Source organism: Salmo trutta, unplaced genomic scaffold, assembly GCF_901001165.1.
Source record: "Salmo trutta unplaced genomic scaffold, fSalTru1.1, whole genome shotgun sequence".
NCBI classification, from domain to species: Eukaryota; Metazoa; Chordata; class Actinopteri; order Salmoniformes; family Salmonidae; genus Salmo; species Salmo trutta.
This window is the reverse complement of record NW_021822680.1, coordinates 328,833-344,004: the sequence shown is the minus strand read 5'-3', so window position 1 is coordinate 344,004 and position 15,172 is coordinate 328,833. Positions and strand designations below refer to the sequence as shown.

Below are 15,172 nucleotides of genomic sequence, written 5' to 3'. Positions count from 1 at the left end.
GGAAGGCCAAAAAGATCATCAAGGGCAACCACCCGAGCCACTGCCTTGTCACACCGCTACCATCCAGAAGTTTTTTTCTCGCATTGTTCGTAACTTGTTTTGTACATAATGTTGACGCTACCATCTCCTATGACTGAAAAGAGCTTCTAAACATCAGAACTGGGATTGCTCACCTCAAACTGGACTAATAATTATTCGCGAGGGATATACTGTTGACACCTGACCAGGCCCTGATCCCCGAGATTAAGGCAAAAGATAAGGATGCTTTGTGAGGACCAGGCGACGAGTGGCTAATCTGCCCTTGCCCTCCGTACTGCAGCTAACGTTCAATCGCTAGAAAATAAATGGGACGAACTGAAAGCATGTATATCCTACCAACGGGACATTAAAAACAAATATTTTCTGCTTCAACGAGTTGTTGATGAACGATGACATTAAGAACATAGAGCTGGCGAGTTATACACTGCAGCGGCAAGACAGAACCGCAGCCTCTGGATTGACACGGGCGGGGGCCTATGCATTTATGTAAACAACAGCTGGAGCACGTTATCTAAGGAAGTCTCAAAGTTTTGCTCGCCTGAGGGTCTTATGATAAGCTGTAGACCACACTATTATCCAGAGAGTTTATCTGTATTTTCGTAGCTGTCTACATACCACCACAGAGCGAGGTTGGACCAAATTTTTACCAGCATGTCACATGTGCAGCCAGAGAAAAAAAAATTCTTGACTACCTTCACTCCACACACAGAGATGCATACAAAGCTCTTCCCCAACCTCCATTTGGCAAATCTGACCATAATTCTATCCTCCTGATTCTTGCCTAAAGGAAAAACTAAAGCAGGAAGTACCAGTTACTCACTCAATACGGAAGTGGTCAGATGACGCGGATGCTACACTACAGGACTGTTTTTCTAGCACAGACTGGAATATGTTCTGGGATTCATCCGATGGCATTGAGGAGTAAACCACATCAGTCACTGGCTTCATCAATAAGTGCATCGAGGACGTCGTCCCCACAGTAACTGTACGTACATACCCCAACCAGAAGCCATAGAGTACAGGCAACATTCGCACAAAGCTTAAGGGTAGAGCTGCCGTTTCAAGGGGCGGAACTCTAACCGGGAAGCTTATAAGAAATCCCGCTATGCCCTCCGACGAACCATCAAACAGGGAAAGAATCAATACAGGACTAAGATCGAATCGTACTTTACCGACTCAGACGCTTGTCGGATGTGGCAGGGCTTGCAAACTATTACAGACTACAAAGGGTAGCACAGCTGAGAGAGACCCAGTGACACGAGCCTACCAGACAAGCTAAATAAGTCCTATGCTTCGAGGCAAGTAACACTGAAACATGCATGCATGAGAGCACCAACTGTTCCGGTTCACTGTGTGATCACGCTCGCCGTAGCCGATGTGACTAAGACCTTTAAACAGGTCAACATTCACAAGGCCGCAGGGCCAGGCGGATTACCAGGACATGTACTCTGAGCACGCCCTGACCAACTGGCAAGTGTCTTCACTGACATTTTCAACCTCTCCCTGTCTGAGTCTGTAATACCATTATGTTTCAAGCAGACCACCATAGTCCCTGTGCCCAAGAACACTAAAGTATCTCCTAGGTTCCCAGGTTTGAACACTAAGACTGGAGACCCATAGAGAACTGCTGCTACTAGACTAATGGTCTGAACACTAAGACTGGAGACCCATAGAGAACTGCTGCTACCAGACTAATGGTCTGAACACTAAGACTGGAGACCCATAGAGAACTGCTGCTACTAGACTAATGGCTCCAACACTAAGACTGGAGACCCATAGAGAACTGCTGCTACTAGACTAATGGCTCCAACACTAAGACTGGAGACCCATAGAGAACTGCTGCTACTAGACTAATGGTATGAACACTAAGACTGGAGATCCATAGAGAACTGCTGCTACTAGACTAATGGTCTGAACACTAAGACTGGAGACCCATGGAGAACTGCTGCTACTAGACTAATGGTCTGAACACTAAGACTGGAGACCCATAGAGAACTGCTGCTACCAGACTAATGGCTTGAACACTAAGACTGGAGACCCATAGAGAACTGCTGCTACTAGACTAATGGCTCCAACACTAAGACTGGAGACCCATAGAGAACTGCTGCTACCAGACTAATGGTCTGAACACTAAGACTGGAGACCCATAGAGAACTGCTGCTACTAGACTAATGGCTCCAACACTAAGACTGGAGACCCATAGAGAACTGCTGCTAGTAGACTAATGGCTCCAACACTAAGACTGGAGACCCATAGAGAACTGCTGCTACTAGACTAATGGTCTGAACACTAAGACTGGAGACCCATAGAGAACTGCTGCTACCAGACTAATGGTATGAACACTAAGACTGGAGACCCATAGAGAACTGCTGCTACCAGACTAATGGCTCCAACACTAAGACTGGAGATCCATAGAGAACTGCTGCTACCAGACTAATGGCTCCAACACTAAGACTGGAGACCCATAGAGAACTGCTGCTACCAGACTAATGGCTCCAACACTAAGACTGGAGACCCATAGAGAACTGCTGCTACTAGACTAATGGCTCCAACACTAAGACTGGAGACCCATAGAGAACTGCTGCTACCAGACTAATGGCTTGAACACTAGCTAATACAACAGTATAATTAAATTGACCTGTGTTTCTTCATGCTGGTCCAAGGAATCCAAAGGGGAGCACTCCACACCTAATTTACATAATCAACTCATCAAAACTTTGATTAGTGGAACCGGGGGCATATTCACTAGGAGCCAAACAAACGGCACGTGATGGGAGGGACCTACCTGAAATTGTCCAACAGAAACGCTTCTTTGCTTGCATAACATTTAGCTAAGGTCTGCACTAATGAATATATCCCAGGTGTGTAGTGCTTTGGGTCCCCAGAACCAGGATGAAGAATTACTGGGCTAAACAATCGATGAGGATTACAGACTAGTGTGAACGAGATCTGTATTTAATGTCATAACAATGAAGTGTAGACTATGAAGCAGACAAGTGGATTACCTACTACACTTTGGAAATATGTTGATTTAATAACTCTTTCATGCGTCATCCTCTGAAATGTCTTTGTACTTTTACATTGTTTTAAACTGTTCCAAGTTTTTTGTTCCACCAAAAATCAATCAATGAATCCATCAACCAACCAATGACCAGGATGAAGACAGGACTCCACTCACCACTGTTGCCAGGCTTCTGCAGGCTGTGTTTGGTAACGGAGCACCATCCAACAGGGAAGAGATCTCTGGAGTGGTGTTGACACCAGTAGTCAAAGGCCCCCCTCCACCCGTCAAACATCACAAACACTTCCCCCCCCTTCACCTCTCCGATGGTAGCAGGGCAGATGAGGTAGGGGTTCTTCTTATCTACTGCTTCCAGCTTCATCCCTGGCTTAAAGTTATTCTGGGACAGCGGTGGAGGCTCCTACACACACACACACACACACACACAGAGAGAGAGAGAAACACAATGACACACACAGAGAGAGACAATGACACACAGAGACACACAAGGACATACAGACAAAATGACACACACACACAGACAGAGACACGCACAACGAAACACACAACGAAACACACAGATACACAACAAAACACAGACACATAACAAAACACACACCGACACACACACACCACGACAATGACACACACAGACACCCACAACGACACACACACACACAACGACAATGACACACAGAGACACATAAAATGACACACACACACAATGACACACAGAGACACACACACACAACGACAGAGACACACACACACAACGACACACACAGAAACCCACAACGACACACACACAACGACAATGACACACAGAGACACATAAAATGACACACACACAACGACACACAGAGACACACACACACACACACACAACGACACACACACAACGACACACAGAGACACACACACACACACAACGACACACAGAGACACACACACACACACACAACGACACACAGAGACACACACACACACAACGACAGAGACACACAGAGACACACACACACACAACGACACACAGAGACACACACAACGACACACAGAGACACACACCACGACACACAGAGACACACACCACGACACACAGAGACACACACAACGACACACAGAGACACACACAGACACCCACAACGACACACACACAACGACAATGACACACACAGACACCCACAACGACACGCACACACACAACGACAATGACACACAGAGACACACAACGACACGCACACACACAACGACACAGAGACACACACACACACGACACACACACACACAACGACACACAGAGACACACAACGACACACAGAGACACACACACGACGACAGAGACACACAACAAGACACACACACGACGACAGAGACACACAACAAGACACACACGACACACACACGACGACAGAGACACACACGACACACACACGACGACAGAGACACACAACGACACACGACGACAGAGACACACAACGACACACGACGACAGAGACACACAACGACACACGACGACAGAGACACACAACGACACACGACGACAGAGACACACAACGACACACGACGACAGAGACACACAACGACACACGACGACAGAGACACACACACACACACGACGACAGAGACACACACACACACACGACGACAGAGACACACACACACACGACGACAGAGACACACACACACGACAGAGACACACACGACGACAGAGACACACACACACAACGACACAACGACAGAGACACACACACAACGACAGAGACACACACACACGACGACAGAGACACACACACACGACGACAGAGACACACACACACGACGACAGAGACACACACACACGACGACAGAGACACACACACACGACGACAGAGACACACACACGACGACAGAGACACACACGACGACAGACACACACACGACGACAGAGACACACACACACACGACGACAGAGACACACACACGACAGAGACACACACACGACAGAGACACACACACACACGACGACAGAGACACACACACGACAGAGACACACACACGACAGAGACACACACACACACACACGACAGAGACACACACACACACACACGACAGAGACACACACACACACGACAGAGACACACACACACGACGACAGAGACACACACACACGACGACAGAGACACACACACACTACGACAGAGACACACACACACAACGACACAACGACAGAGACACACACACGACAACAGAGACACACACACACGACGACAGAGACACACACACACGACGACAGAGACACACACACACACACGACGACAGAGACACACACACACACGACGACAGAGACACACACACACGACGACAGAGACACACACACACGACGACAGAGACACACACGACGACAGAGACACACACGACGACAGAGACACACACGACGACAGAGACACACACACACACGACGACAGAGACACACACACACACGACGACAGACACACACACACGACGACAGAGACACACACACACGACGACAGAGACAAACACACACACGACGACACACACACGACGACAGAGACAAACACACACACGACGACACACACACGACGACACACACACACACGACGACACACACACACACACGACGACACACACACACACACACACCGACAGAGACACACACACACACACCGACAGAGAGACACACAACGACAGAGACACACACACAACGACAGAGACACACACACGACGACAGAGACACACACACACACGACGACAGAGACACACACACACGACGACACACACACACACGACGACACACACACACACACACACACACACCACACACACACACACAACGACACACACACACACACACACAATGACACACACACACACACGACACACACACACACACGACGACAGAGACACACACACACGACGACAGAGACACACACACACGACGACAGAGACACACACACGACGACAGAGACACACACACGACGACAGAGACACACACACAACGACAGAGACACACACACACGACGACAGAGACACACACACACGACGACACACACACAACCACACGACGACAGAGACACACACACACACACGACGACAGAGACACACACACACACGACGACAGAGAGACACACACACACACGACGACAGAGACACACACACACACACGACGACAGAGCCCACACACACACACGACGACAGAGACACACACACACCCACGACGACAGAGACACCCACCACACACACACACGACGACAGAGACCACACACACAACACACACCCGACGACAGAGACACACACACACACACACACACGACGACAGAGACACACACACACACACGACGACAGACACACACACACACGACGACAGAGACACACACACACACACACACGACGACAGAGACACACACACAACGACAGAGACACACACACACACACACGACGACAGAGACACACACACAACGACAGAGACACACACACACACACACACGACGACAGAGACACACACACACACACACGACGACAGAGACACACACACACACACGACGACAGAGACACACACACACACACGACGACAGAGACACACACACACACACGACGACAGAGACACACACACACACGACGACAGAGACACACACACACACACGACGACAGAGACACACACACACACGACGACAGAGACACACGACGACAGAGACACACACACACACGACGACAGAGACACACACACACGACGACAGAGACACACACACACGACGACAGAGACACACACACACGACAACAGAGACACACACAAACGACGACAGAGACACACACAAACGACGACAGACACACACACACACACACACCGACACACACACCGACAGAGACACACACGACGACAGAGACACACACACACACACGACGACAGAGACACACACACACACACACGACGACAGAGACACACACACACGACGACAGAGACACACACACACGACGACAGAGACACACACACACAACGACAGAGACACACACACACAACGACAGAGACACACACACACAACGACAGAGACACACACACACACACACAACGACAGAGACACACAACGACAGAGACACACACACACACAACGACAGAGACACACACACACACAACGACAGAGACACACACACACACAACGACAGAGACACACACACAACGACAGAGACACACACACAACGACAGAGACACACACACACGACACACACACAACGACACACACACAACGACAGAGACACACACACAACGACAGAGACACACACACACAACGACAGAGACACACACACACAACGACAGAGACACACACACACAACGACAGAGACACACACAACGACAGAGACACACACACAGAGACAGAGACACACACACACAACGACAGAGACACACACACAGAGACAGAGACACACACACACAGAGACACACACACAGAGACACACAACGACACGCACACACACAACGACAGAGACACACACACAGAGACACACACACACACACAACGACACACAACGAGACACACACACACGACGACAGAGACACACAACGAGACACACACACGACGACAGAGACACACAACGACACACACACACGACGAGAGAGACACACACACACGACGACAGAGACACACACACACACGACGACAGAGACACACACACACACGACGACAGAGACACACACACACACGACGACAGAGACACACACCCACACGACGACAGAGACACACACACACACGACGACAGAGACACACACACACACACCCACGACGACAGAGACACACACACACACACATGACACACACACACACGACGACAGAGACACACACGACGACACACACGACGACAGAGACACACACACACACACGACGACGACAGAGACACACACACACACACGACGACGACAGAGACACACACACGACGACGACAGAGACACACACACACACACGACGACGACAGAGACACACACACACACACACACGACGACAGAGACACACACACACACACACGACGACAGAGGACACACACACACACACGACGCGAACAGAGACACACACCAACACACCGACGACAGAGACACACACACACACACGACGACAGCGACACCACACACACACACACCAACGACGACAGAGACACACACACACACACACGACGACAGAGGACACACAACACCACGACGACAGAGACCCACACCACACACACGACGACAGAGAACCCACACACACACGACGACAGAGACACACACACACACGCCGACCAGAGGACACACACACACGACGACAGAGACACACACACGACGACGAAGACAGAGGACACACACACGACGACAGAGACACACACACGACGACGACAGAGACACACACACGACACAGAGACACACACACGACGACAGAGACACACACACACACGACGACAGAGACACACACACACACGACAGAGACACACACACACACACGACGACAGAGACACACACACACAACACGACGACAGAGACACACACACGACGACAGAGACACACACGACGACAGAGACACACCCACACACACACGACAGAGACACACACACACACGACGACAGAGACACACACACACCCTACGACAGAGACACACACACACACGACGACAGAGACACACACACACACACACACACACACACACACACCACACGACGACAGAGACACACCACACACCGACAGAGACACACACACACGACGACAGAGACACACACACACACACGACAGAGACACACACGACGACGACACACACACACGCCGACAGAGACACACACACACACACTGACAGAGACACACAAACACACACGACGACAGAGACACACACGACGACACACACACACACACACGACACACACACACACACACCACGACGACAGAGACACACACACACACGACGACAGAGACACACACACACCGACGACAGAGACACACACACACACGACGACAGAGACACACACGACGACAGAGACACACACGACGACAGAGACACACACGACGACAGAGACACACACGACGACAGAGACAGAGACACACACGACGACAGAGACAGAGACACACACGACGACAGAGACACACACGACGACAGAGACACACACGACGACACACACGACGACACACACACACACACACGACGACACACACACACACACACACACGACAAGACCACACACGACGACAGACGACAGAGACACCACACACACGACGACAGAGACACACACACACACGACGACAGAGACACACACACACACGACGACAGAGACACACACACACACGACGACAGAGACACACACACACACACGACGACAGAGACACACACACACACACACGACGACAGAGACACACACACACACACACACGACGACAGAGACACACACACACACACACACGACGACAGAGACACACACACACACGACGACAGAGACACACACACACACGACGACAGAGACACACACACACACACACGACGACAGAGACACACACACACACACACGACGACAGAGACACACACACACACACACGACGACAGAGACACACACACACACACACGACGACAGAGACACACACACGACGACAGAGACACACACACGACGACAGAGACACACACACGACGACAGAGACACACACACGACGACAGAGACACACACACGACGACAGAGACACACACACGACGACAGAGACACACACACGACGACAGAGACACACACACGACGACAGAGACACACACACACACACGACGACAGAGACACACACACACACACGACGACGAGACACACACACACACAACGACGACAGAGGACACACACACACACGACGACAGAGACACACACACACGCCGACAGAGACACACACACACGACGACAGAGACACACACACGACGACACGACGGACAGAGACACACACACACACACGACGACAGAGACACACACACACACCGACGACAGAGACACACACACACACAACGACGACAGAGACACACACACACACACGACGACAGAGACACACACACACACGACGACAGAGACACACACACACACACGACGACAGAGACACACACACACCACGACGACAGAGACACACACACACACCACGACGACAGAGACACACACACACACGACAGAGACACACACACGACGACAGAGACACACACACACACGACGACAGAGAACACACACCACACGACGACAGAGACACACACCACACACACGGACGACAGAGACACACACACACACGACGACAGAGACACACACACAACACACACGACGACAGAGACACACACACACACGACGACAGAGACACACACACCCACACACAGAGACACACACACACACACCACAACACGACACAGACACACACACACACACAGACAGACAGAGACACACACACACACACACACACACGACGACAGAGACACACACACACACACACACGACAGAGACACACACACACACACGACGACAGAGACACACACACACACGACGACAGAGACACACACACACGACGACAGAGACACACACACGACGACAGAGACACACACACGACGACAGAGACACACACACCACAGAGACACACACACACGACGACAGAGACACACACCACCACGACGACAGAGACACACACACACACACGACGACAGAGACACACACACACACGACGACAGAGACACACACACACACACGACAGAGACACACACACACACGACGACAGAGACACACACACACACACGACGACAGAGACACACACACACACACGACGACAGACGACAGAGACACACACACACACGACGACAGAGACCACCACCACAACACACAGACGACAGAGACACACACACACACACGACGACAGAGACACACACACACACACGACGACAGAGACACACACACACACACGACGACAGAGACACACACACACACGACGACAGAGACACACACACACACCACGACGACAGAGACACACACACACACACGACGACAGAGACACACACACGACGACAGAGACACACACACGACGACAGAGACACACACACGACGACAGAGACACACACACGACGACAGAGACACACACACACACACGACGACAGAGACACACACACACACACGACGACAGAGACACACACACACACACACGACGACAGAGACACACACACACACACACACACGACGACAGAGACACACACACACACACACACACGACGACAGAGACACACACACACACACACACACGACGACAGAGACACACACACACACACACACGACGACAGAGACACACACACACACACACGACGACAGAGACACACACACACACACACGACAGACACACACACACACACGACGACAGAGACACACACACACACACGACGACAGAGACACACACACACACACGACGACAGAGACACACACACACACACGACGACAGAGACACACACACACACACGACGACAGAGACACACACACGACGACAGAGACACACACACGACGACAGAGACACACACACGACGACAGAGACACACACACGACGACAGAGACACACACACGACGACAGAGACACACACACGACGACAGAGACACACACGACGACACACACACACACACACGACGACACACACACACACACACGACGACACACACACACACACACACGACGACAGAGACACACACACGACGACAGAGACACACACACACACGACGACAGAGACACACACGACGACAGAGACACACACGACGACAGAGACAGAGACACACACGACGACAGAGACACACACACACACGACGACAGAGACACACACGACGACACACACACACACACACGACGACACACACACACACGACGACAGAGACACACACACACACGACGACAGAGACACACACACACGACGACAGAGACACACACACACACGACGACAGAGAACAACACACACACGACGACAGAGACACACACACACACGACGACAGAGACACACACGACGACAGAGACACACACACACACACGACGACAGAGACACACACACACACGACGACAGAGACACACACGACGACAGAGACACACACACACACACGACGACAGAGACACACACACACACACGACGACAGAGACACACACGACGACAGAGACACACACACACACACACGACGACAGAGACACACACACACACACACGACGACAGAGACACACACACACACACACGACGACAGAGACACACACACACACACACGACGACAGAGACACACACACACACACACACGACGACAGAGACACACACACACACACACACGACGACAGAGACACACACACACACGACGACAGAGACACACACACACACACACGACGACAGAGACACACACACACACACACGACGACAGAGACACACACACACACACACGACGAGAGAGACACACACACACACGACGACAGAGACACACACACACACGACGACAGAGACACACGACGACAGAGACACACGACGACAGAGACACACGACGACAGAGACACACGACGACAGAGACACACGACGACAGAGACACACGACGACAGAGACACACGACGACAGAGACACACACACACGACGACAGAGACACACACACACGACGACAGAGACACACACACACGACGACAGAGACACACACACACGACGACAGAGACACACACACACACGACGACAGAGACACACACACACGACGACAGAGACACACACACACACGACGACAGAGACACACACACACGACGACAGAGACACACACACACGACGACAGAGACACACACACAACGACACACACAACGACACACACAACGACAGAGACACACACACAACGACACACACAACGACACACACACACACAACGACAGAGACACACACAACGACAAAATGACACAGAGACAGAGACACAACGACACGAGTTGATGGGCTTGAAGTCATAAACAGCGCAATGCTTAACCTGTCTGGGCTAGGGGGCAGTATTTTCACGGCCGGATATAAAATGTACCCGATTTAAACTGGAGAATATGCATATTATTAGTAGATTTGGATAGAAAACACTCTGAAGTTTCTAAAACTGTTTGAATGGTGTCTGTGAGTATAACAGAACTCATATGGCAGGCAAAAACCTGAGAAAATTCCAAGCAGGAAGTGGCCTGTGTGAGAATTTGTAGTTCTCCTTTTGCTTCTCTATCAAAACTACAGGATCTGTGGGGATACGTGACACTTTCTAAGGCTTCCATTGGCTCTCTAAAGCCTTCAGAAACCAGATTGAGGCATCTCCTGTCTCTGGGCAGAGTATGGTAGCTCAGTTTGTCATTATTCGGAACAAAAACAACATTTCTTGTGGAAGTAGCAGTCCTGGGAGTGCATTCTGACGAAGAACAGCAAAGGTAATACAATTTTTCTAATACTAATTCTGAGTTCAGTGTGCCCCGAACTTGGCGGGTGTCAAATTAGCTAGCAGTGATGGCTGAACTATGTACTCAGAATATTGCAAAATGTGCTTTCGCCGAAAAGCTATTTTAAAATCTGACATAGCGATTGCATAAAGGAGTTCTGTATCTATAATTCTTAAAATAATTGTTATGTATTTTGTCAACGTTTATCATGAGTAATTTTGTAAATTCCCCGGAAGTTTTTGCTGGGAATGGATGTTCTGAACATCACACGCCAATGTAAAAAGCAGTTTTTGGATATAAATATGAACTTGATTGAACAAAACATGCATGTATTGTATAACATAATGTCCTAGGAGTGTCATCTGATGAAGATCAAAGGTTAGTGCTTCATTTAGCTGTGGTTTTGGGTTTTTCTGACATATATGCTTGCTTGAAAAATGGCTGTGTGGTTATTTGTGTCTATGTACTCTAACATAATCTAATGTTTTGCTTTCGCTGTAAAGCCTTTTTGAAAATCGGACAATGTGGTTAGCTTAACGAGAGTTATCTTTCAATTGGTGTAAAATAGTCATATGTTTGAAATATTGAAATGATTGCATTTGAGGTTTTTGTATTTCGCGCCACGCTCTTCCACTGGCTGTTGAATAGAGTGGGACGCTAACGTCCTACCTAGCCCACACAGGTTAAAGCATTGCGAAGAGCTGCTGGCAAAACACACGAAAGTCCTGTTTGAATGAATGCTTACGAGCCTGCTGGTGCCTACCACCATTCAGTCAGACTGCTCCATCAAATATCAAATCATAGACTTAATTATAATAAACACACAGAAATACGAGCCTTAGGTCATTACATTTACATTTAAGTCATTTAGCAGACGCTCTTATCCAGAGCGACTTACAATCATTAATATGGTCGAATCCGGAAACTATCATCTCAAAAACAAAAAACGTTTATTCTTTCAGTGAAATACGGAATTGTTCCGTATTTTATCTAACGGGTGGCATCCCTAAGTCTAAATATTCCTGTTACATTGCACAACCTTCAATGTTATGTCATAATTACATAAAATTCAGGCAAATTAGTTCGCAACGAGCCAGGCGGCCCAAACTGTTGCATATACCCTGACTGCGTGCAATGAACGCAAGAGAAGTGACACAATTTCAACTGGTTAATATAGCCTGCTAACCTGGATTTCTTTTAGCTAAATATGCAGGTTTAAAAATATATACACTTCTGTGTATTGATTTTAAGAAAGGCATTGATGTTTATGGTTAGGTACAGTCGTGCAACGATTGTGCATTTTTCGCAAATGCGCACCGCATCGATTATATGCAACGCAGGACAGGCTAGATAAACTAGTAATATCATCAACCATGTGTAGTTAACTAGTGATTATGATTTGATTGTTTTTTATAAGTTAAGTTTAATGCTAGCTAGCAACTTACCTTGGCTTCTTAGTGCATTCGCGTAACAGACAGGCTCCTCGTGGAGTGCAATGTAAAGCAGGTGGTTAGAGCGTTGGACTAGTTAACCGTAAGGTTGCTAGATTGAATCCCCAAGCTGACAAGGTAAAAATCTGTCGTTCTGCCCCTGAACAAGGCAGTTAACCCACCGTTCTAGGCCGTCATTGAAAATAAGAATGTGTTCTTAACCTGTTAGGGCTAGGGGGCAGTATTTACACGGCCGGATAAAAAAACGTACCTGATTTAATCTGGTTACGACTCCTGCCCAGTAACTAGAAT

General features: G+C 49.5%; 1 protein-coding gene across 6 annotated transcripts in view; it reads right to left on the bottom strand.

Annotated features, from left to right (window-relative positions):
• LOC115183236 (sex comb on midleg-like protein 2) overlaps positions 1 to 15,172 on the bottom strand; it is a 76,310-nt gene that overhangs the window by 19,685 nt on the left and 41,453 nt on the right. For all 6 annotated transcript variants that reach the window (XM_029744585.1, XM_029744581.1, XM_029744582.1 and 3 more), the window contains one exon: positions 3,218 to 3,461. In XM_029744585.1, coding sequence (XP_029600445.1) covers positions 3,218 to 3,461 — 244 coding nt within the window. The remainder of the gene's footprint in view (positions 1 to 3,217; positions 3,462 to 15,172) is intronic.